Source organism: Struthio camelus, chromosome 9 (genome assembly GCF_040807025.1).
Source record: "Struthio camelus isolate bStrCam1 chromosome 9, bStrCam1.hap1, whole genome shotgun sequence".
Lineage (NCBI taxonomy): Eukaryota > Metazoa > Chordata > Aves > Struthioniformes > Struthionidae > Struthio > Struthio camelus.
The window spans coordinates 18,169,570-18,195,033 of NC_090950.1; the positions used below are offsets into that span (position 1 = coordinate 18,169,570).

The window sequence follows — 25,464 nt, forward strand, 5'->3', positions numbered from 1 at the left end:
GGCAGGCAGGGAAGCTGCACTGCAGTGTGGAGGGGCTCCCCCAGGCTCCTTACCCTGGCTGCTGCTGCGTAGGTTGGATGAGCAGTGCTGGCCATAGGGTTCATAGGAGCACCTCAGCTGTGCCGTGTTTCAGGGCACATCGCTGCGGCACAGCCCCCGGGACCTGGTGAGTGCTCTGTAGGAGGGGCGGAAGCAGAGCCCTTCATGGTTCTCTGGAGGTTGCTTGCACAGTCAGGGGCTCGGAGCACGTTTGTGCATGTACAAGTAAGGCATGGGGTGCAGCAGATAAAGCATAGACAGAGCAAAAGCCTCAACAGAGATTAGATTAAAAGAAAATATAATTAAACGCACAGAGCATCCTGTCTGTTACCCAACTCTCCTTGCATAACCCCTGGGACCAGCTGTTTTCACAGATGACTGCACTGCTGTCAAATTTGTTTGCTGGGCACCTGTTGGAAAAACTGTCATGTCAGCTCCGAATTAATTGCACAGGCATCTTTCACTTGTAATGAGATTTAAAAATTGGGAAGAAAAATTGCCAAAAGTTCTTGCAGCTCCTAAGACTAGACTGTGATGCTGCCTGCTATTTAATACTTCCTGTGTACTCCGGCTGTGGATGAATTGGTGGTTTGGGGCATGCCTTGAAGCAGCACCACGCAGATGCTACTGGCCAGCATTGCAACTATTCCCATGCCCCCTAAAAAACAAAGAAAACTCTTGCTCTGAAAGCGTCCCCTGCCCACCCAGTCCAGGAGTGGAGTAAGCCAACACGGGCACCAGTTACTCTGTGCTCACTGGCTCCTGATGCAGGCTGCCCCACCACGGCCCGCGCTGCCCTGGCGTCCCCCAGCACAGGCCGTGACCGGTGGCCGGTGACGCCAGCCGGTGCCTGAGAGCATGGCGCCGTGCCCCGAGGGTCTCACAGCTGCTCAGGTGGCACCTGGGCCCGGCCGGGCTCTGCACGGCAGGGGAGGCTGTGCTTCACCGCCGGCAGCGTGGCAGCGGTGGCTCCTGGGCTGTAGGGAGCAGGATGGGGGCCACTGCTGTCCCCACCAACTTTTACAACAACTCTTTACAAACATCGGCTGTGGGAACAGCAGGCTTTTGCGGGCACAAAGGGACAGAGTGGAGCAGCCGCGGGAGCTACACGTGGACGCCCGCGGCGCTCTCCCTGCCTGGGTGAGCAGCCAAGGCGCAGCCCATCTCCAGCTTCGCACCAGCTGCAGAGCTCGGCCAGCTGCCCGGCCCTCCGCGAAAACCAACACGTGTCTCGGAGCAGGGAGGGGCTTGTGCGGGTGCTGAATAATGAGGATCCCGATACGCTTATAAAACCTAGAGGCGGTGGACGCGCAGGACAGCCGTTCCCTGCAGCCCTGCTCCTCCGCAACCAAGCCTCAGAGCGTTGGGCCACCTTGTCACCTCAGGTACGTTGCTGAATTAAGAGGTTTCAGTACAATACGGGAGCTGTCTTCGCGTTTTCAGAGGGACCCTTGTCCCATGGTGGGAGAGAGATGAGGCTTTTCTATCGAACTTGGGGCAAACGCTACTGCTGCTCGCGTGGAGGTGCTTCGGGCAGAGGGTCATGGAGCAGCCCTGCGCGATGGGGTCCGTGCCCCGTCCTGCCCCAAGCACGTCCTGTCACGTGGGGCAGCATGCCAGCTGCGGCTGTGGCTTGTTCCTTCTGCTTTTCAAAGCAGAGCCTCTTCAGCTTTTGTTTCCAAGTTCCAGCTTTTTACAGCAAACGCCTCTGCCATGCCCCTTGCCTCAGCTTTGTGGAAGTGCAGGTGCTTCTGAGTTGTTTGAAATCCCCCGCATCGTGCTGGGTGTCGGGTCTGTGTGCTGACCAGACGGACTGTCCCATGGTGCTGCTGAGTCTGCGTGAGGTTTTTGGCTTGTGTCCTTAGGGCTGCCGGCGGTGCCAGCCAGTTTTTGGGCTAGGGGTGTATTTGGGGCAGTGCCTTCCTTCAGCAGAGGGGGTAATGCAGCTGTTCCCATGTTCCTTTTCTCCTTCCTGTGTCCCTTGATGTGCAGGAGCAGCAGAAGATATGGCTTTCTTGTCATATTTCTCTCAAAGGTTTGCTCCAGGGAGGCCCCATATTCTAATATTTTCTTCCTTTCCAAGTCCATTTTATTCTTTGTGTTCAGGCACAACCATGCTGAGGACGGCAGTGCTGCTCTCAGTCCTGCTCGGTCTTGTTGGCTTTGGAAAAGGACAGACGTTTCACATGGGACCATGTCCAGACCCACCAGTCCAAGAAAACTTTGATATCGCCAAGGTCTGAAGAGCTTTCTAAAACCTCCCTTCAAGTAGCAAGCTAGGCTAAGGTGACACACGCACAACAACAAACCCTGCCAGGGCATGGGGTTAGTCTGGTGGGTCTTGAAACCTAATGGCAGTGGCCATATGTTGAGTGCCTTACACGTGGCCTAGCGCCACCCGGCCTGTGTGGTGCCAGCTGCCTGTGGCCTGGCCCGCAAGGTTGGAGGTTTGAGCTCCCAGCGCCTGCGCCACCCCACAGACCCCTCTACAGTCTCGTGGGACTTGGAGATGGTCACTAGCCCCTGAGGCTCCTGTGAATTGAGCAGGTCAAACTGTGTCACTGAACAAGCCAGGCTGCTCTCCGACTCACTAGGTCCCCTTGCGCTAAAGGCTTCTCTCTGGACTTTCTTTTATCAGTACCTTGGAAAATGGTATGAGATAGAAAAGCTGCCATCAAATTTCGAAAAAGGAAGCTGCATCCAGGCAAATTATGTGATGAAGGAGAACGGAAAGATCAAAGTGATCAACAAGGAGCTGCAGTAAGTGTTTGTCACCTGTCCCACCATCTCCTCGCGTGCTGTGCTGGCTGGGCTGGTGCCGCTTTCTCCTGCTGCCCTGTTGCCTTGGTTGGGGTGCTGGAGTTCCCTGGGTGTTATCCCAGCTCCCCTGGGATAACGGGCTTTGCCACAAGTTAGTTCAGCTGCCCTTGATTTCTCCACTACCCTTCTAGTGTGGGTCCCTGCCTGTGCCTCCTTGGCGTTCACGTATATCTTTCTGTCTCCTTGCCCCAGGTAACTAGTAAGAGAATAAATCAAATGCACATTGCCATTCCAGTGTCAGATAGTCTAGGTCTTGCTCACTGACTGTTTTGCAGTCCTCAGTGACTGTACACTATGACCTTCAGTGGATGAGAAGCCAGATGTCCCAGCTCCTGTCACATGGGGCTATGGGCTGCTTACAGGGTGGCAGCCATCCCTGTGTGCCACTTGCTGCTGAGTGGTGCCAGTGGCCTGCGCTGCTCTCTTCTCCAGAATAAAACTGCCCAAAGCACTTGATAAAACGGGGCTGGGGACATGAGGCACATGGGCCATTTTTACTTGAGCAAATATTTGACAATCTGTTCTTTGAAGCATTTACCTTGTTCTGGTAGTAGCTGCTGTGTAAGGGCATCAGAAATTGCTGCCAGTTTAAACCAATGAGCAAAGTGAATGCACTAATTGTTCTCTTCACTATACTTGCAGTCTGCAGTCACACTGAGCCCTCCTTGCTTTTTGCATGGACTGCTGTGGATATTATTTTATTTGGATCTATCCATAGCTCTGCCTTTCGTGGGGTGTTGCTGCAAGTGGCAGAAGGTACGAGGGGGAGCGAGCACTGAAGGAAACGCTGTTCTCTGCGCTCCCTGGCATGACACGGTGACATTGTTCTGCTTCGCAATAACAATGCTGCAACGCATTCTTTGTGCTTGGCAAAGAGCAGCATCCATGCCGCTCCGTGACTGCTCGGCCTTGTCTCTGCAGCTCCCGCGCAATGGGAGCGCCTGACAAACAGCTGGCCTATATTAAATTGCAGGAGATGGGACTGCAGGAGGGGGATATCTCAATGGGATTGACTGTCGGTGTCAGGATTGCAGCAGCTCAGGCTCCTCAAATGTCGGGAATATCTGGATAAAAAACACTGGCCGCCGTGCGTGTTGTGCACAGCTCCAGCACTAGCCCTTCGACCTTTGCTGCTGGCAGACCCACAGGCGCAGCATCTCCCTTGCAATACCTGTGCCCTGCTGCCAGTCTGCATTTACAGAGCAAGGCAGCGGCGTTCACGGACAGCTGCACTGCAAGGTCTGCCAGTTCTCATGTCCAAGGCAGCAAATAAACACTAATGAACTTCTCGCAGCTTTCCTGGTAAGAGGAAGGCAGGGACTGTAGACATGTGCAGGCATACATACCCCTTTTGTTTTACAGACAGGGGAAATGAGATGGAAATGTAAAGTGATATGGCCACAGCCACACAGGAAGTTGCTAGTGAGACAAATTAGCTCTTCTCTCCTTGGATGCTCTGATTTCAAAACCCCAGAGGCAGTCTCTTGGTCTTGAGGCACCCAGGGGAAAATGCAATTATAAAATAGGCAGCTTGAGTTGTAGAGCCGGCTACCAGCAGGACAGTGCTGTGAATCGGCAATGAAACAAACCTGAACTCATCAAGCAGGGACAGGTAACTTGTCTGGGGAAGAATGTGCTTCGACCTGGAAAAGGAGCAGGCAACTCCTGCCTTTCAGAGCTAGCAGAGGTAGAGCAAGTCCTTGGCGCATCTGAGAAGAGTGCTGGGATTTTTCTGCTCTCCACGGAGGGGTCTGTCTGTCCTTCCTAGGGCCTGGGTCTCCCTTTGTGGCCACTGAGCTCATGCAGTAGTGAGAAACGCCACCGAGCGGAGCTTGGTGGCACTGAGCCCTTCAGGCTGGTTTTGCAAGGGGATGCTCTTCCGATAGCAGCGGAGGAGAGCAGAGAAGCAGTTTTTGGACTGTGCAGCACTACCTCTTGGTCCTGAGCAGGACCATGTGCGCTCAGGGCGTCAGGATTCTGATTTCAAGAAAAAGAGGTGATTAGGAAAAGATGCTTGTTGCAGGGCTGAGCCAGGCCAGTTCAGCCCATCTGTGCGAGAGAGTGGGAGGGGAGCTGGGCCCGAAGTGGCACCCGGCCTCCTTCCAGGACTCCCTCCAGTTATCGCCGGTGTTTGCAGGCAGTCACGTGTCTGGCTGTACCGGACACTGCAGACTATCCCAGGAATGCTGTCCCTGCCCAAGTTCACCATCTCTTCTGCTGTCTCATTGTCCCCGGGGAATCAAAGTGCGTTTGGGCAGCAGGAGCATTAAATGAGGGCTCACATCAGCCACACGTCGGTTCTGCTGCTTCCTCTCTCAAGTGGCTCTGGGGATCTTTGATTCATTAACCTGCCCTTAATGGTCTGAATGTGTGCTGTCAGGCATTTTTATTAGGGTTGCCTTGGAAATGTGCCACGCTGTAAAGCCCTGGAGAGAGGCACCTTGGAGGTCTGGGGTAGATTAACCCGCAATGTCCTTCCCGTGTCCCCGCTACCCCACTGAGCATGTCACAGGACCTGGTGTGTCCTGCCAGCCACTGAAACACAGTCTCCAAAGGCTGACCTGTTCTTCTGGGGAAGCTGTGGTTAGCTTGGACTTGTTTCAGCCACCCCTTGATAGATGAATGCATCAAGACGGATAATTTCCTGGAAATAAAAAGTTAAACATGATTTCAAACTCACCTAATTTTATTTCTCACCTTGTCATGCTCTCCTTAGGTCTAATGGCAAAGTTAAAGAAATCGAAGGAGAAGTCATGCATATGGATGTAAAGGAGCCAGCCAAGTTGGGCATCAGCTTTAACTGGTGTAAGTGTGTTGCCTGAAGCTGCTCGCAGCCTGCGCCGGCTCCTGGCATGGGCCGTTGGCTCGGGCAGCGCCGCGAGCCCGGCTCACGCGGAGGGCAGGCTGGGTGCAGGGGCATAAAGCAAGTAGCTGTAATGTTATCGAAAGTGTCAAACTTGCAGAGCAAGAGGTGAACCTGCCCCAGGGACTTCGCCGTAGCACGATGGGGACCACGGCCTAGGCAAAGGGTTAGGACCAACGTTGTGACCAGCAGGCAGAGGTTTGATGATGTTTGGACATAATATACATCAATAGCTCTAGCAGTGGTAGAGCACTTTTCATCAGCTGATCCCCAAGTGAGGAAGATGAGCAGTGTTATCATCGCTACGTGTCATGTTACAGATGGAGAAACAGAGGGTTGGAGGTGGGGGGAGGCAGCCCAGCAGCCACTGCCAGAGCCAGGAATAAGCTTGTTTCTCTGAACCCCAGCACAGCACACACTGCCTCTGCTTACAAGCTGCTTCCATTAAGCTTGATTTCTTTATTTCACCCTTTATTTCTTACTTTCTCGCACCTTTTCCTTGGCTGTTTGGGGCACTAACAGAGAGGAGTTATTTGGAGGAGCAGATGAAGCAGGGGACATGCACAGACAGCTACTGTCCATAAGCACAGGCAGAGCCTGGTATGTGCCGCTGAAGCCCCCCACCCTGCAGCCATTTCACCCGCAGCGCGTGCAGGGCCAGCGTCCTCCCGGGACATGAGCCCTGGAGAGCCAGGCCTGGCATTTCCAAATGGAGCAGAAACTAACCCCAGGGCGTTTACTGCAACCTGCTGGACCAATTTATGCTTTCTGCCTGATGGTTTGAAGCTGGAGTAGCTGACACTCATGGGAGCAGACACGTTAGACATTGCAGCCTGATTGGGAAGGGGATTTGCCCAGGTGGCTGGTACCGGTGGGACTGGTCGAGCGATGCTGCGTTCTGCTGCCCCGGCTCCGTGCGTCTCCGTGGGGCCGGGCGTGCAGAGCCCTGCCCCAGGGCAACACGCGCCAGGAGGGAGGTCGTGCTTCGTGCTCCTCCGCTCACGGCTGCCGTCCCAGGCCTAGGGCTCACCCATGCCAGCAAGTGCCCCCTCACACGCCTGCGAGCAGGATTGGTTTTCGGAGGGCTGGGCTAGCTGTTCAGGTCACAGTGTGACACAGTCAGGGCTTTGTGGCTTTCTCGAGTCCCCCGGTCAGAACAAGGAGTCTTGATGTGTTTTCCTAAATTACAGCTGCCTGCCCCGGCCACGATGGTGTGGCCCAGCAGCAGCAGGACAGGGCACAGCCCCCAGCAGACGTGGCTCCAGCAGCCTGCTGTGGAGCGGTCCAGAGCTGGTCACCCATAGCGTTTAACGATGCCCTTCTTTCTCCTAGTCACACCTTATGCCCCTTACTGGGTGATCTCCACTGACTACGAAAACTACTCGCTGGTTTACTCCTGCACTAACATTATCTGGCTCTTCCACGTCAACTATGCCTGGATTATGTCAAGAGCTCCTGAGATGCACCCGGAAACCGTGGACAACCTGAAGAGCCTTCTCCAGTCCTACAAGATTGATACCGAGAAAATGATGCCCACGGATCAACTTAACTGTCCTCCTGAGATGTAACTCCGACAGCACCACACCGGCTGCAAACTCTGTTGCTTTCCTTAGCATCCACTAGGACTTCTTTACGTAGAGTCATAACCCCTCTGCTAATGGTAGTTTGCCAGACCTGACCGTTACTCCTTGTAGTTGATCTCTCTATTGTTATTCCTCCTTTTTTGTCTCACTCTGACTGACTTTTGCAGAGTAACTGATTGATTCAAAGCTAATGGGTGAAGAAAAGAAATCCTGAAGTGCAGATGTGAAGTTTTGCTGTTGCTGTGAATCCTCAAGTGTGTGGACACAAAAGGGTATGAGATGTGATGTACAAGTATTAGTCCTGGGGGAAGACCTTTTATTGTGCACCCACAGGTCTGTTTCCTATTTTTGTTCTGATGTTTCTAGGCCTGTTAGGTATACGCAGCGGCTGAGCTACATCACAGGCACTGCCTCCCCAGCTGCAATGGTTGGACATAGCGGGGTCTGTCCTGCAGTCTAGGAATCGCCACTGGGATGTTTGAACATGTTTTCTGGTGCAGGGATGTAGACATGTGTTCCTGCCAAGCCAGCAAACCTTCTCACCAAACTCCAAACCTAGCCCTTTGCATTTAAAGTCTGAGAAGCCTAAAAGGTCCAGAAATTCAGCATTGCTCCATCCCCTCATTGTGCGAACGTGTCCTCCCTTGCCTCTAGCGAGGTTGGTCCTGCACCACCAATGGGTCAGCTCTGAGAGTACCTGTTAACAGGCAGAAAGAGGTGGGTTCGTTCCCTTGTCCATGCGCAGGACGGGCGAGGGGCAAACGCGGCTCTCATCCTGCCTGTGAAATGTATCGCGCGCCAGAGGCTTTCCCCTGAACCCCTCCAGCGGGCAGGCTCTGCCTCATGTACTGCTCATCGCTTTCGTATTTGTCTGAGCGCCCTGATGGCACTGCATCTGCCCTGGCAGATGTTCACAGGGCGCTGCTACGACTCTGCTTAAATAGCACTGATGCAACTCATTAAAAATGAAATGAAAAGATCTGCTCCTGGGCTTTTTGTACCTTGACAGCTGCATGACATTTGCAAGCCGGCCTGGGGCACGGCATGCTGTAGCTGCCCTTCCTCGGAGAACACGGCAGCGGGAGAGCAGGGTCAGCCTGGCCGGGCCGGCGCGGAGCCGCCTGCGTGCTGCGGAGAGCCTCGTTTCTCCTCCAGCGGCGGAGGGTTCCCGCCGCCTCCGCAAGGCCAGGCTTTACCCATTGCCCGACAGACAGCGCAGAGACAGATAAGGCTGGGGCTGGGACAACCCGCAGCTTTGATCGGAAAAAAACACCTTGCACCAGACTGTGGGGAAGGCTGGGCAAACACACACAATAATGCTGCCTTCGCACATACCTGCAGTTTATTGCTTTGGGAAAAACTCAATGGCTTTTCTCAGAACAAGCCCGCCCGGGGCCGGGGGGCTCAGGGGCTCCTCTGCCGCCAGTTGTGCAGAGCAGAGATGAGTATAAGAAGGCAGAGGGGCTGCCTGGTGCCTAGTGACCTGCTCAGGGTCCCTGGTGCTACCAGGAACAAGCTGAGAGCGGGGCCGGGGCTGTGCCGCCGGCCCGCTGCTGTACGCCCTCACGGCGGGCATGTTCCCGAACCGCCTGCGTCCTGGGTCTGGGAGGGCAGCGAGGCACCCGGGGCTCCTCGCTGACCCGGGGCACCCGCGTGGGAGACGGGACCGTCGAGCACCTTTCGGGCGTGCTGGGCCTCCGGTCCTCGGTACGCGTGCCGTAAGGAGCGGGGCTGGGCCAGCTGCGATGGCCGCCTGTGCGTCCCTCCGCGGCGGCCCTACCACCCGCGACTACGCGCAACGCAGCGTCCGCGGCCACAGCTGAAGCTATATCGTTTGCTCCCGGCGCCCGGAGGTCTTTGCAGCTCTCTGGGGTCTGACGTACAGGTTTACCCCGTAGCCTGCACCACGCCGGCAAAGCCGCGTCTGGGCTTTGGCTGGCGCTGACCCCACCTCCTGTTGTTTGTACTGAAATAAAGAAATAACGATGCAAACGTGCAACATGGTATGACCCGTTCTTCACCTGCTCCCTCGGACCGCAGGCAGGGAAGCGACCGGGCAGAGGAGGGTGGCGGGACGCGCCAGCACGCCGAGAGCTGCAGGTTGGCTCCCCGGCGCGTTAAGCTTTTTGGGCGGACTGTTGCACTGTTGCCTCATTTTCCCCGGGGGACCCTGCTGCCTGGCGTCGCTCTGGTGTTAGGCACCGCCTGTGTTCGTGCCTCAGCCGAGGCAGACGATTCCCGCGGCAGTATCCCCCTCTGCTGCATCCCGGGAGCACAGCGACTCCGGCTGTGCGCTCAGCGCCCGCGACGACTTCGAAGTGCAATTCCTGCAGCTTCGTCCCGCTCTGCCGTGCCAGGCCGGCACGACGCCCTGCTCGTGCGAAGGGCCGAGCCAAGGAACCGTTGTACGCACGGCCCCGTGAAAATCCACCCCCCTCCACCCCGTGCCGTCTGAGAGCGCTGTGCTGCAAACGAAATCCCACTGAGACCTCGCACGCCTGGAGGGGGACGGACTCACTGGCGGAGGCCAAACCGCGAGCTCTCGCCGACCGTCCCGGGGCCGAGCACGGCTGCCCCTCGGCCGTGCGGCGCCTCCCCGGCGCGCTCGGACCCGCGCGGCCGCCGCCTGCCTCCGCGAGGGCTCAGACGCACAGAGCCCCCAACACTTGTAACCTGACAGCTTGTGGGGTTTCTCCTTATTTTAGTTTTGCATGTCTTCACTGCTTTAAATCCTAACGCCAAAGCTTGGTGAGTTGGGGCCAGCCCAATCCCCGGCGCTGCCAGCCGGCTGAGCCCCCGGGGTGGCACCCTGCGGCTCCCGCAGCAGGGAGCCACAGCACACGTGCAAGACCGGCTGCGTGCGCGAGAGCCTCACACACCTGCATGAGCCTCACGCGTGTCCCAGAGCCCCACGCGCGTGCAAAAAGCCCCGCAGCTGTGCGCGAACCTCCCGCGCGTGAAAGCCTCCCGGGAGCCCAGCACGCATGGGTGAACGCGTGGGTGTGCAGGACGCGCGCACGAGCCCCACGCACGGCCACGAGCCCGGCGCGCGCTAGACCGCCCACAGCGCACACCGGCGGGGCGGGGCGGGGCGGGGCGGGGCGGGGCGGGGCGGGGCGGGGCGGGGCGGGGCGGGGCGGGGGAGCGGGCGGCCGCGCAGGCGCACAGCCGCCGAGGGCGGGCGGGGCGGCAGGGCGCTCCGCCGGCCGCCAGGGGGCGCGGCAGGGCGATGGGGCCGAGCGCCGCTCCGCGCCGCGCGGGGCGGTTGTGACGCACCGGGCGGGGCGGGGCCAGGCAGGCTGCGGCGGCGGCGGCGGCGGGGGCGGCGCGGATCTGCTCCCGGTCCCGCTCGGCAGCCGGGCGAGCGGCGCAGCGCGGTCATGGAGGCGCCCTCGGTGCCAGCCGCCTCCACGTCGGGCGCGGCGGGGCGCGGGCCCATCAAGGGCATCCTGAAGAAGGGCGGCGGCGGCGGCGGTCTGTCGGCGGGGGGCGCGGCCCCCGGGGCGCGGCGGGCCAGCCCGGCCCGCGACGAGGACGAGCACGGGTGAGGGCCGCGCCCGGCCCCGGCCCGCTGGGGCCCCGCTCTGCCGCTCGGCGAGGCCCGGGCTCCGGTGCGGCGGCGGGCTCGGGCCGGGCCGGGCCTCGCCTCCTGTGCGGGGCCCTGCCCGCAGGGGGCTGTGAGAGGTCGCAGGAGGCTTTAGCTGCTCCGGGCTGATGACTGGGCAGCGGCCTGCGTGACTGGGTCTCGAGCGGGAGATTTCTGGGCTGTTCCGTTTTTTAGTGGTGGCCTTAAGTTGGCAGGTAGCAGCGTGTGAACACGTTAGTGGGTCATTCGCTATGGAGGTGTCTGGGCGGTGGGAAGTGCCCTGCTGAGGCCTGCTCTCCTGTCTCACGCTTGCCCCTAAAAGAGGCTTGGGGAAAGAGTGTCAGAAAGAGAGGCAAGACTGGGGCAGGCTTCCCTTAAGCGCTGTGCTCTGGGCGTTTGTTGCTTTGGAGACAAAGCCTCCGCATGAGGTTGCGTCTGGGTCGTTTTGTTTAATAAGCTACCAGTGAGTCTGCACTCTGTGAGTTTCAGCAGTGCTCTGAAACTCTTTGTGTTTCTGGTGCCAGAGGCTGCCCTGGGAAAAATCCCATACGTAGAGGGGTCACAGAGTGGAAACATGGCCCTGTGGTGAGGCCCTGGCTTCTGGGGGTGGGAAGAAGAGGCACGGTTTGAAACATGGGTCTGTGGTAAGAAGGCAGAGGATGATAAGGGTTGTGGGTGTGAAAGTGAGGGAGGGCTGCAGGAAGGAGGACAGAATTACTCTAGTCGTGACTGTGTTGCCGAGCGTATGATCTGGCTGTGCAGTGTGGCAACTGAAAGAGCTAAGGTAGTTCTTTGCTGTTTATGGAGCACCAGCAGAAGTAAAATTACCTCTAAAAGTTTGTCCGAAAAGCCAGTTGACAAAGGGGAAGGTTTTACAATTGCTGGAAGGATAAGGTGCAGTTTGGGAAAATATACTTTACTGTGGGAGACTAGGTCTTCTCCTCAAAGGTAGTCTGTGGGGAGGAGACTTCTGCTGGATTGAAACATAAGTAAGATCTGGTTTTGGTTCTCCAAGATTGATCTCCAAAGATCTCACGCTTGAGAACATGCACTGGTGAAGTGACTTGTATTTTTAATGATGAGAAAATCTTGGTTTAATTGTAACGCTCTGAGTTAATCCAAATATGAAAGAAGTGATCTTTAGCCAGCCAGCAAGAGAGTAGCTGTCCTTGACCAGTAAAAGTTCCTGCGTTTGTCCTCATGTTATCACTGAATACCTGCTGCTTAGCGTAGCTCTGAGATTCCATAGTGTTGTGATGACCAGGGTTAGACCTGAACTCCCCATTCATAAAATTGCTCTTGACGGTGTTACTCATTTGGGACCTCACCCGGTATTATAAGGAGAGGTATGATAAGTGACATGCAAATTTTGTTTATTATGGTAGTGTTCCTTTTTTGTTTGGCCTAGTTAAGCCATAAATATGGTTCCTACCCTGCAGGGTTAAGACCAGAAGTTTTTTGTTTGTGGAACTGCCTGTATTGAGTGCTCCCACTTTCCAGGGAGAATTAATGCAACTGAAGGAATGAGATAGTGTTTCTGAAGGAGGTGAATGTCAGTGGCAGTATGTTGCACAAATGTTGTTATCTTTCTGCTTTCTAGTTTTAATATGATGTAACACATGAGGTGTTTACTACCATACCTGACCTCAAGTTAAGCTGGTTGTTAGTAGCCTAATATTCTATAGCCTCTTTGTACCAACTTGTAGAATGATCATAAATTAGAAAACAAATTGATGAGCTGTGTATATAGGGTAGCTGGTTATAGTACACAGTAATTTCTTGTGATGCAGTTAAGTGGGCAGGAATCCAGCTCCTATATTCTGTCTACCAATGCAAATCAGTAAATGTGTTATTAGATTAATTCAGAAATTGCCTTGCAAGCTAAAGGATGTTGGCTAAACTTGGCAGATTGTACTGGAAGCTTTCCTGGAAAGATCAGTAGAGGGTATTTAAAACTAGTCTGTGTGCAGATGTTATTTTTGGTTCTCAATTCTGGAAACTTGAATCTGTGTTATTTCTGACTGCAGCAAAATCATTTTTTGTGTTTAAAAGAACCACAAATGGTACAGCTGTGATCTTTTAAGATTAAAAATTAGTTTATGAACTAAGGCATCTGTTTACTAGGTGCACTTCTATTACAGCCTCTCTACTTAGTCCTAACATTGAAATTCATAGCTGCAGATGGAGTTCATTGTATCTGCTGTCTTATTTTAAAACACTACTTTGAGGAGAACTCTAGTGTGTTTACGTCATTGTTGACCTGCACTGTTGCTAGTGATGGTTAAAGTCTTTGGAAAGCTTCCTTCGTGAAGGCGTGATGCAAGAGCAAAGCTCATGAAGTTGGAGCACCACTCGAACGGCACCCTAAGAGCTGAAATCGTGGTTTAATGGTAGATGTGTTCACGACATTATTGGTGTATGGCATTATTTGCCTTAAGGCTCTAGTAGGAGCCTGTGAGCGCCCTGGTCTGGCATTTTGCAAAGTAACTAAGTGTGTGTTTGTGTGTGTATTTAGCTTTTTGTTGGGACAAACAAGAGAAGGGTCTGCTGTAGTAGGAGCAAGTGAGGTGTGAGAGAGGCGTTCCTTAGAGTAGTATTGCTGCAGAGGCATCTGGCCTATCAAGGTGTGATCTCAAAATAAACAATTATTTCAGTATTTAAAACTGAGAGAATATAGGTGAGTGCTTCTGGCATTTTTCACTTTTCAAATCTGATTTTAGTAAGGAAGATTAGAGTTCATATTTCTGTATCTGAAGCACTGTCAGGAGGCATTTTTCTGTGATGATCCGAAGCTTGTATCATTAATTTTATGCTGCTCTGGCATGCCTAAGCATGCTAAATTAGAGACAGTCAAAGGAGGTGTGGGTTTTTTAGAGCAGTTAGTCACCCTCATGTGAAGACTTCTTACACTGAGGGGTGAAATGACATGTCTGTCTGTTTACCACTAATGATACCTTTTTCCTAGCTGAATTTCGAATTTTTTTTTTTTTTGGGGGGGGGGGGTGTCAGTGTTCCACAGCCAAGGCTTTTAACGTTGGTATGTAAGTTAAAAGAAATGAATACTAAAAACCAACCACTAAAAATATTCTTCAGTCTTGTATTTATGAATTCCTGAATTACAGGCTGTAGACTGTCTAATTTCAAGCCTAGTGTATGCCAAAAAGATTTTCTAAGGTTGCCAATATTATTGCTAAGTATTGAATTGTAAACACAGGCAGTTTAAACTTCAGTGCCTGAAGTAGTTACCTTCTCTATCTGTCCTTGCTTTTAAAACTCTAGTATTAGGGTTGTCAGAGCTGTCTAGGTGTGTGCTAGTTCTGGGACTATGAAGGTAGCGTGTCAAATTTTAGTCTTCGTTCTTGCAATTCCAACTAATTTTTGGAATTTGCAAGTTGGGCGCACTCCAGGTTCAAAGCAACACATCAAATGAGATCCTGAGTTCACAGCTGTTTCCTGACCCTCCTTGTCAGGGGATCCTTTAGGTCCTCATTCTCTCTCCCACTCCCTCATTTAGATCTTTTGACTTCCAATTCCCAGTCACCGTTGTTTGATATTCTCCTCCAGCCTGGGCTAGAAACTCTAGCCTTTTCTCTCTTTGAGGACTGTGTGTTTTTATGTGGAGACCCAAGCGAACAGCCCATGACGATGTCTGCTCTCTGTGCCTGCTGCTTCCCTAGAACAGGTACTGGTTGTCAGATTTGGCAATGAGCCAGTTCAGGAATCTTAAAACTGGCAGAAAATCAGTCTTTTTTTTTTTTTTCCTTTTTTTTGTGGTGGGCTACTTGGTGCAGCGCTTCTCTTACTTTTTTGCCTGTGCTTGTGCAGCCAGAGCAGAAAACAACCTTTAAAAAAATAAAAATAGCTTCCTCTGTTGAATTAGTGTATGAGTGCTGGTGCAAAGGAGGCAGTGATCACGTGGCCAGGCAGAAGCCTTGACTTGATAGTGTGTGCTGCTTTGGAGCTGCACTCTGAGGCAAGTGCAGTGAGCACAAAGGGATGTGTTAAGAGTTTCTCCCATCTTTCTTATTTGCTCTTAAACTAAGCTCTCTCTCTTCATAGAGACCGCATACCATTGTCCTACTGCTGTGACTGGTAAAAGTTCTCAGGTACTCAATACGAAACCACGTTATCATTTGGTGTTAGTCATAGATGAACCTCAAGCACGTGTTTGGCTGATGTTTAACTTGTGAATTTAGACTCCCAAGTAGGTAGGTTTGAATAACTGGCATTTCTAGACCTAGAGTTCTTGCTTTGTCATCATCAAGCTTGTGATTCTCCACCCTGCCAAACATATCGGAGCAGACAATCTGACTAATGTTTTGTCCGTTCAGATTGTAATCCTTGTGTTGCAAGTTGAACAAAACGGTTAAAGAGATGTGAAACCTCAAACATGATGGTTTGGCGTGGGTTAGTATTTGATAAGGTGACTGAGCTTGCTTATTTGTATGTGTTTCTAGATTATAGGTTTGTAGTATATAGAATTCAGTGTAAACGCCACTTTTCTTTTTTCCTTTTTGACAGTTTTTTTCCGTTGTATTGTACGCAATGCTCTCCATAAATGTGGACTTCTGTTTGATCAGTTTCTCTGTTTTACAGCTAGGGCTCTGCTCGTAAGTGTCTGTATTACTGAGATGGAGTATCTTTTCAAAACTAGTAACCTGAGATTAGAACAGGATGTGTTTAAGCAAGAGTGATTAAGTTAAATTTGTTTAACCGAAAAAAACCCACCAAACCTTAAACCCTGTAGCATTCTCTTCCTTAAATCATAATTAACAACATTTCAGGAATATGTTAACAGATAAACTAATATTAAACGGTGGAATTAGTTTAATATTCTAAAGTTAGATTTTGTGCCTTAGCCTAAGGGAGAGACCATTTTGTGTGAAGCTTGTGTTAACCCTTTTGGAAAAAAGGTAGGTTCTGTAGATTAAACGTTCACGTGGTTTCCAGATTAGAGAAGGTGCAGCTCTTCTTCTGGCCCCATGACAATTGTTTGCTTTGTGGCTTGCGTATTTTGTTGCTCTGGGTGTTCTTGTTTCTGTATGTATACATAAAGTGGTGCATTCTCTGATTAGTCATGGCAATTCTAAATAATGCATCATTGCTATTGGCTAGCTGTGTAAAGTATGAAACTCCTGTGGCTTAATTACAGTCCCATTTTATGATTCCAGATTAGGATGACCAAAGCAGCATTAAAAACCAACAGTTAACTGGTACTTCTTTTACTGCAGGAAGTTATTTGTTGGTATTGTTCGTGCAACAGTTTCAGTAATTATCATAGCAGCTGACTGAGCGGGGATCAGGGGAAGTTGCTTGGTTTTGTCAAAATGTTGTGGGTTGTAATAAGAGGAAGAATAATTTGCCAGGGACCTGTAACAAGAGCAGACAGTTAATGGGACAGTGATTGAACAGGACTGGTAGTCTCTTGGGATGGGGGGGAAATATATATGTGTGTGTGTGTGTTTTTGTATATGAATATATTTATAATACCCTGGATTCATTCAGCTATTGTGAGTTGGAAAAGAAAGAGTTGTAAAGTTGCACTGATCATTTGCTGTAACTTGGCGTTTAATAATCACATTTACGTTTGGAACATGCCTGTGTGTCATAACAATATTCTTTTTGCATAGAATGTAATAGAGGGCAAAAGATGTTGCAAATGTTCCTTTTCTATGGTCAGATAGAAGAAATCATTTTTAGACTGTGAGACAATTAACTTGGCTTTCTGATTTCAGTAAAAAATCCCAGAAGTGGGATGAAATGAACATCATAGCTACGTACCATCCAGCAGGCAAAGATTATGGTTTGATGAAAATAGATGAGCCCAGTACTCCTTATCACAGGTAGGCTTGTCAAACAGCTGTCCTAAATAACATTAATCTTTGATGCTAGGCAATGTGGTAGTAGTTTTGCAGCAAATATGGCCTTTTTGGATGATGCAATATTTACTAAAACTATAGCTGCTTGCCTGAGAGACTGTGCAATCCTATTGGATGTATGCAACATATTTGAGTTTACAAACCTGCTAAATAAAGGCTTATACTTATTGAGCAGTACTGCCGAAAAAGATAAGGGGATTTTATAAGGTCTATGTATATGAGGCTTTAGGTTATTAATGGAATAAATAAGTGAGAATTGTATTGATTTTCAGTTGACATCTTTCATCTATATAAATATTTATAAAGCTATCATTCATATAAATATTTAAATTGGATTTAGAAAACTCTTAAAGTAGTAAAGAAGTCTTTTAATTTAATTGAGTGTGGTAGGGTCTTGATGGTTTTATCAATCAAATTTTGATCAGCAAGTTATTGATTAAGGCTACTTTCTTTGTTTGCCTTCCAAGCATGGTAGGAGAAGATGATGAGGATGCAGTGAGCGATTCAGAGTCGAATGAGCCCTTAAAAGCAGATGTGTTGACTAAAAAGTAAGTATTGTCATAGAAAACTGACTAAACGTTACGATCATCATATCTTTGTAGGAGTAGTTGCTTTTTGGAAAGACGCTGCTGTTCTTGGAAATCGAATTTTTGCTATCTGCAGTGAAACAAAGTAGTCTTCTGTGCTAATAGTGCCTCTGGAATGAAAACGATCTCTTGCAGGATGTTAGTACACATGCATGTGGCAAAAACATTGGACAGAGCAGTTTGTATGAGTATTCTGAAACTTAATGTATTTTAGATTGTGAAAACTTGCTTCTTCAGCATTTTCCGTTATATGTTTTATGTAGACTAGCAGCTGCAGCTGAAGGTAAGGGACCCAAGATTCTAGCAAAGCAGGAGGAAAGCAGTGAGGAGGAGGAGGAAGATGAAGAATTAACACCTGAAGAACGAGGTAGGCATAAGTGGTTTCTTTTTTTTCCTATTACCAGTAGTTTGAACGTTTTGGTAAGAAATATTTGGGAAGGAAAAGTAACATCTAGTAGACAGGTGTTGTCATTTGAAAGTGGAGATATATAACCTCTCAAATGTAAGTAAAAGATTAGAAATATCACAGCTGTTTAGTCAGGACTATTTGTTTCGGGATCCACATATATAAAGAAGCAGCCTGCTGCTACTGGATGACCCCTTGCATATGAGCTGAAGGTGTGGAAATTCCTTTAAAGAAATCTGGCCTTCTCATATGAGAGGCTCTTTTGTTTTGGGGATGAGGGAGTATTGCTTAATCAGGACACGTTTTGGGAAGAATTAACAATTTAATGAGTACCACTGCAATTAAAGCACTAACAACTGCTTGGAAGTGTGTAGATGTTTTTTATGTTTATTAGCTTCAAATCAGCTGGTAGATGGATCTAGCAAGAAAACTATAAACATTCTGTAGCAAATTGCCTTATTCATCTTCAATAGATATGCTATTCTGCCTTAGCTTGGGCTAGAATGTTTTGAGGATACAGTCCTAAGGTTACAAGCTTGTGTTTTCTAGCTGTTACTTCTCATGTTTCTTGGCCCCATTCATCAACTTTGAGCATGTAACCTTCCAGTTCTGGTGAGGAAGACAAAAACAGTGTTTGATTAAAATGAGTTACTGCTAGACCTGTCACAGGAATGCTGAATATGTGGAGCAAAGTTAGGCTTCAGGCCACGGGGAAAGTGGAAAATATTTTCTTCTACACATGGTAAATGCATCTCTGATGCCTTTGGTAGCTAGCCAGGGGTCAAGTCAGACATCTGCAGAAATTCATTTTCTAGCCTACCAGTGATGTCTCAATTTGCCTGTAAGTTTGCTTGAAAGAAGACTTCTGAAACTTTGCAGACAGGTTCTTTGAATAGCACTCCAGCCATTCCAGTCCATTAACTATTAGCTCTTTTATGTCAGACTGGTTTGATAGAACATTTCACTGCTTGAAGAACATATTGTGAATTCAAGAGTTGCTTGATGATATAAACAATGTATTTTCAAAGTGGGAGTGAAACTGACCTAGGAAGTAGTTGATGATCATGTATCTCTGAAGAGAAGATAAGCTGATTTAAAAAATCAGTTCAATATTTAGATTTGTGTGTCCACAGAGAAGAAGAAACAGTTTGAAATGAAGAGAAAGATGCACTACAACGAAGGGCGAAATATCAAACTGGCAAGACAGCTCATTGCGAAAGAACTACATGGTGAAGATGAGGAGGATGAGGATGAAGAGATGCATGATGCTGCAGATGTAGAAACAATGAATACAGAAGCAACTGAACATGGTGAGCGGCTGATTAATCAAAAAGCATGTTTAAGCATGGTAGCCCTTTCAGCTGTTGGAAAATCAGTAGACTCAAGTGTAAGAATGAATAGAAAAGGGGAAGTATGTATGTAATGCTTAATGTGTAATACTGTGTACTATCTTGATAGACGTGTAGAATGGTACTAAAAACATCAATTTAAGGGTGAGGACTTTTTTCTGTTGTGGCTCAACAGAAAAGCAAGCAACTCTGCTTGAGGCCGGTGCTATTTCCACAGCATAACTGACTCTCGGTAGTGAAGCTGCCAGCATCACTTTTAGAGGAAGAGTATCCTGTACAGAATACTTTGAGCTGTGGCCTCATGGAAGAGCCTGATGGATTCACTTTCCATTCTACTCTCAACCGTCCTATAGTACGCAATGGGAAAAGGGAAAATAGCATGACTGCTTCCTCCTTGTTGAGAATAGGATCCTTGTCTTCCTAAGTAAGAACTTCTGTCTTACTGTAACTTAAAACTGTACTGTTAGGACTTCAGTATGTGCTTGTCCTTAAGCAGTAGCATTCACTTTTATAGTGTGGGATAAGAAGCTCAGCTTCCCTCTAGCTGCTGTAAGAAAGTCTGGGGCTTGTAGCTGGGAACTGTTTCTGTAACCTGCTTCAGGGCTGTCTCTTGATGTTAATCGGATAGCTAGAGGTTGACACCTTCTGTTCCATCTTTCAGCTTCTCTCTGAGTGAAAATGGTAGACTATGTAATAAAAGCAGTCTCCGATATTTGTGGTGGCCTTCCGGTGAATAACCACAGCTTTTTAGTTCCCACCTCTATGTGGGACTTTGAAGAAGCTTTTGGTATTAAGGACACCTCTGCTCATGAGACTAGTGCCAATGAATTAAAGTTTGTAAGCCTCATTCATCTGTTGCTTGGCAAAGTTGTGAGACGTTAGCACAGTCTGCAGACATGGGAAGATGCTGCAGGGGTTTAAACTGGTTCACATTTGATTGGTGCAACAACGTGAACTAAGAACTCTTCTAAAATTAGAATTTAAATTCTGCACAGTGAGAAGGTGACTTGCAAAGCTGGATTTTTTTGTTAATGTTTCTGTGGATTGCACATTTTCGTTCCACTATTTATTATAAGGAGGCTAAAGCCTTCATAATTGCTAGAGGGTCATTTGGTATATGTCAGAGACCCATTAATCGATTGACTTCCTACAGTAATTTATAATATGCCTTATATGGCTATTTACTAGAACTTCACTCTCCAGGGGAAAGGAGGGCTCCTTTCTGCACTCTGCTGTAAAACAGGGAGGCAACTACGCTCCCCAGCTGCATTCTCCAGTGGAAAGAAGGCACACCTTTGCAGCATTTTTCCATCTCTATTGTTGAAGTCCATTCCACCTTGCTTCATAACCCAGCTTCTGAGCCACCAATGGTAATTATCAATTTTAGACTGCTTATGGCTGATAAACTGTCAGTTACATTTATGGAGTCTATCAACCCGTTAACTCTAACTGGTTCACCTTAACTCCATGACTTACAGAAACACTTTCCATTAACTTCACATGTTTCTCAACTTTCCGTTTTTGTTTTGTATCATGCTGCTTAGTGAAACACGAAGTTTTGTTATCTCCTAATCTCTACATCAACCGTCTTAATTTTTGGTCTGTGTACTTGATCGTTTCCTCAGAAGTTAGGTACTGGTCTCACTTTTGAAATGGTTCATGAATTCAGTGTGCTCTAACTGGTTGTGTGCGACTCTAGGACTGGTGAAAAGGTGATGGAATCCAGTCAGAACTGTATTAATAAACGTCAGCTCCATGTCTTTCGTCACTGCCCACCTTTTAAAAATTTCCTACGTTGAGACTGATAAATGTTCAGAAACACACCCTTGTTAAAGTAATGTCAAGGTTTTACTGAAATAACCTTCTGGAGATGATATCTCTTGATCATTCTCTCATCGAGGGCTCCTTTCTTATAAATGTTAATTAAATGTATTTTTGAGCCACAGAGCTTTTCTTGAGTAGCTGCTTTTAAAACTTTCTTGGATTCTTTGCTAATCTGTGGTTTTGGCCATGCTAGGCAATTGGTTTTAATCAGTATTTCAATTTGGTTTCTTCCTTTATGGAGGTGGATCAAAATGCTATTAATATTCTTGTTCCTAAGCTTCTCCCTTTAGGACTGTGAGCATATCAAGATGCTTGTGGATTATTCTGAAGCTGTGTGGAAAGATTGCTCATCTGGATATCCTTCAAAGAGCTCTTCAGCTGCAAATCATTGTATTTTAGTGTGCTTTTTAGAGCAGAGGAGGAGACCTTTCTTTACCCAGTGTATTGGGTGAAGTTATCTGGTAATGCAGGAGATCACACCTGTGAGGGCTTATTTTGGCTTCAGTCTGTTAAACTGACTAACAGCTCTGATGTCTCCTTTTTAACAACAAAGGAAAAATCTGCCTCTTTCTGTATGTTGCTTTGTACCTACATTTTGATTATTTCTTTCATTTGACTTCTTCAATTCTTTTGAAGTTGCGGAAATTGTCTGGTGATGTGGCTACCACTCACATATTAGGTCTCAGACTGTGTATAAACGTATATAAGTAAGAACTGGCATGCAGGGTCTGTTTCTTCCACTGGAGAAATGTGACTCTTTTAGGGTACTGATGATTATTCCAGGTAAAGATGTGACAAAAGAGTGGTTTCTTGGTAGTCCGTTGTAAATCTGGGGTTCCACTGGCTCCTGGATTGTTTTTCAGGCGCTTTGAGAGCCTCTTGTCATTTGGGATTTGTCTGTCCGTGAAGATCCCTTAAAGGTTCTGTGCTTCTCTTATCAGATGCTTCTTTCTACCCTCTAATCCTACCTGGGGTTTTTTTGTTTGTTTGTTTGAGTAAAACTAGCAGTATTCCTGACTTCCACAAATCTCTTTTGTAATGTCTATGCTGAGAAAGAGGCTAATGTCTCAGAGACAGATTTTTAAGAAGGCTTCTGTCAGGTACCACCAAGACCACTAATACAAGTTGCCCTTCTTGGTTACAGACTGAGATTTCTTGCTGATTGAAATGAAGATGGCCAGTCAAGTCAGTAATGGTGAGAACTGTTCGTATGTTTTTGCCCCTATTTTCATCCTGGGCTAGCAAGCGTTTGCAGTCGATGATGGGTCATTCCTTTCTTGCCTCGGATAGCTGTGCCTTATCTGTGCATACAGATACTACTAAAGAAGCTTTCCCGAGGGGGAAAAAAAACATGTTAAACTTGCAGTAGACTGCATTGGGACTGCTTGCTTCAGCACTTCAGCTTCTTTGGAATTTCTCTGGCTATGCCCTATTTAGCACTCCATGAACAATATGATAGACTTTGCCAGCAAGATGGTGACCTTCATCCCTTTCCGCAGACGCTTTTCTTTTAAAAATTCTCTTTGAGATCAGTGAAAGAAGGATTCCTGATGCAGGTGAATTTAAGCATGAGGACTTCAATATAAGCTTGGTTTTACTTCTGCTGTACAAAAGCTTATTTCCTCAGGAGATAAAAGGGTGTGATCTGTAGCAATTCAATTGATGAGCAGTAAAACTATTGTCCTCTGCTTACGGTGCATTTAGCTATTCATTGCTATGATAACCCTGCTCAGATACTGTGATCAGCTTAGCTGTCAGCTGACTGGGTGTGCTCTTTTGGCCCTTGGTGGATACAGAATGCATTGTGTTTTCTTAAACCACAGTCAGCATCTCATCATAAAGATGACTTAAGTGAGATGGCCAGGAGCATACACAAATTGGTTTTGCTTGTCAGCTATACTATTCACTTGTTAAACTGCACGTGACTAAGTCCAACTCATGCCGGAGCCTAGCTGGCTTTTTTTTAAGAAAGGAAGATCATCGGGACTCGGCTTTCTCTGGTCTTTGCTTTATGCCACTGAATATTTTTCTTTTTTAAAGCAGAGTTAGAGTTGGCTTTTTCATAACAAAAGCTCTGATGAGAAGGAACCTTCTCTTTATTGCCTTCTGCCCTGTAGCATGTAAGATCTTTGGTTCAAAACGTGACTTTAATGTAATTTCTTGAACAACAAAACAGACTGTTCCATTTATTAGCTTGTTTTGTTTCAAAATGTCTCTTCTGGAATTGACATTTGACCTGAAGAGCTTGTGTTTCAGGAACTTCATATGTTAGTTCTGCGCGTTGGTAACTCTAACTCTTGGCTAAACGCTCCCAAATCCAGGGGTGGCCAGCATTCAGTGCTGCTGTCGTATGCTGAACAACAGTGTTGGCTGCTTCTTTGGAATGTGAGAGTGAAATAACTATTTTGGAGGTTTCTGTACTCTTGGACTGAAAGTACAGGTAGACTGCGAAGATGGGACATACTTCTGGGATGACAAACATTACCTATGGGGAAATAAAGATGATTTCAGCAGACATTTCTTACTACTTTTTTTTTTTTTTTTTTTGAAACTACTCATTGAGCAGGAATAGTTATCTACTTTTGTAATCTTTTTCTTATGCAGCACATGCTACTAGTGACCAGCTGGGAAGTAGAGCACACAGCATAGAAGAAATCTGTCCAGAACTGTAACAAGACGAATATAAACACTGCTTCATGATTTTTGCAATTATGGCTCTTAAATATCGAGAAGCATATCAGTTACAATGTTGCATTGCCAAGAATGTTAATTTTAGACTTGTCCATTAGGCAGAAAAAAACTGTCTAACTGATTTATTCTTGTGCCTAGTATTTCACGGAGAATACTGCTTCATAATCTGTTCGACCAGAATGGCATTCCCTGTATGTGTAACGCTGATTATCTTGCGTAATGTACTGTTACTCTTCATGCTTTGAAACACAGACAGTATCTTTGGATTTTTTTTCACTATTTATTTGACAGTGTTCTAGGTGTGGTATCTCCTATGAAAGGGTTTGGAATCCAAGAGCCAAACGGTACAGCATACATTGGATTGACATGCAAGCTATTTGTCAGATGTGTTAAGCAGTTTAAAAAGGGATTATTTAAGTCTTACAACTTTTTGTGTAGAATTTTGACCTGTTAATCTAGATTTCGGTATGTTATTACCTGTATTTTCCCAGTCTCTAGAAGAAGAGTTGTATTATTTTTAAGAGCTATGTTTGGAATCAATTACTAGCTTCTGACTAAGGCAGCACTAACTTCTGGTGGAGGGATGTTTTTACACTGGAAACGCGCTAACTTGAACTTTGAATTTTACTATCATCTATCTTTTCCATTGAGACTGGGTTTTTTTGGAGCTCTCTTGGCTTATCTTGAAAACATGAAAGTTCCCTGCAACTTTTCTTTTTAAAACCACATCAACTGTCACTCTTCTTGCTCTTGTCTCAAACTTTTGGACTTTTCCAGCTGCATGAAGAGTGCTTGTGCTGCTAGCACCTGAAGTAAAACACCCATTTAGGAGGAAATCCACATCAGGACTGCGGAGATGGGATGGATTTAGGCTCTATCTGCTCTTTATATATAAAGATAACTGATGATGATCTCATACCCTCTTGGGGTTTGTACCCCGTGTACTGAAAACCACTGGTCTAAATCTTTCTGGATCCAATGTAACTTGCAGCAGCCTGCATTTTGCAAATGAAGGCTGTTTGGAAGAATGGAAGGGAGACTGCCTAATTCAAATGCTGTTTACAAAGTAGTTGGATAACCCCTGTAAAGAGGGATTTTTGAACCTCCAAATTACTGCAAACAACTTCCCACTCAATGGATTTTGACTGGTGAATGTTATAGTATTCAAAATAGTTCTTGGTTTTTATTACACAAATGAAGTATACACTTAAGCTTTAGCTTGGTTATAGAATACATTGTATATCTTAATTTTGATCTGAATTTGATATGTTGCAAAAATCCATATAATTATATGGAACTATTTTAAAATGTCTTTTTGTCCACTGTATATGTGAAGTTTGAATAAAGGAATGAAAATTATTTTACAGTTATCTGTGTTCTCAAGTGTGAGCTTTCATGAAATCCCAGAACACATTGAGAATGAATAAAGCAATGGGATGCAGTCATTGAAAGATGTTATTCAGGATTAACACATTAGAATGGGTGTTGTGAGCTGTGCGAAGTGGACGTAGTGGTATGTGCCTTTCCTAAATCTCTTTTCTTCTTAGCAGGTAACAGGATTGCGAGCTGTGGGATATTTAGTCTAGCTTCTAAGGACCTGAATCAGAATTAAGAGCATCTTTTCACAAGAAAGAGTTGAACCCTTGAGTCAATCCAGTGTGGTGATGCTACCTTTTCAGTAATAGTGAGTGCTGTTTCTTATTGTATCAAACGTGGTCATTTCTATAGAATAAGTAGGGCCAAAAAGTGAGCATTTTAACACTACTGACTTCCAAAGTCATTTATTGTCGCTTTAACTTTAGATTTTGAAATCATATATTTTTTGAGCCAAAGTGTT

At 47.5% G+C, this 25,464-nt stretch overlaps 2 protein-coding genes across 4 annotated transcripts; both read left to right on the forward strand.

The window, feature by feature from the left end:
- The first annotated feature begins 1,277 nt into the window (after positions 1-1,277).
- APOD (apolipoprotein D) lies at positions 1,278-8,284 on the forward strand. Its single transcript, XM_009689009.2, has 5 exons — positions 1,278-1,424; positions 2,146-2,276; positions 2,678-2,799; positions 5,576-5,664; positions 7,055-8,284. The coding sequence occupies exons 2-5, from the start codon at positions 2,154-2,156 to the stop codon at positions 7,288-7,290; spliced, it is 570 nt and encodes a 189-aa protein (XP_009687304.1). The 5' UTR covers positions 1,278-1,424; positions 2,146-2,153; the 3' UTR covers positions 7,291-8,284.
- Positions 8,285-10,603: 2,319 nt separating this feature from the next.
- PPP1R2 (protein phosphatase 1 regulatory inhibitor subunit 2) lies at positions 10,604-24,986 on the forward strand. Of its 3 annotated transcripts, XR_011142791.1 has the most exons (8): positions 10,613-10,849; positions 16,627-16,734; positions 17,238-17,318; positions 17,621-17,724; positions 18,897-19,073; positions 20,316-20,482; positions 22,081-22,131; positions 23,541-24,986. XR_011142791.1 is itself a non-coding variant. In XM_068954151.1 (7 exons), the coding sequence occupies exons 1-6, from the start codon at positions 10,686-10,688 to the stop codon at positions 22,083-22,085; spliced, it is 639 nt and encodes a 212-aa protein (XP_068810252.1). In that variant the 5' UTR covers positions 10,604-10,685; the 3' UTR covers positions 22,086-22,131; positions 23,541-24,986. The 3 variants fall into 3 exon arrangements, 2 of the variants coding, with proteins under 2 accessions (XP_068810252.1, XP_068810251.1); XM_068954151.1 differs by lacking the exon at positions 20,316-20,482 and having other exon boundaries at positions 10,604-10,849; XM_068954150.1 differs by lacking the exons at positions 20,316-20,482; positions 22,081-22,131 and having other exon boundaries at positions 10,609-10,849.
- The last annotated feature ends 478 nt before the right edge of the window (positions 24,987-25,464 follow it).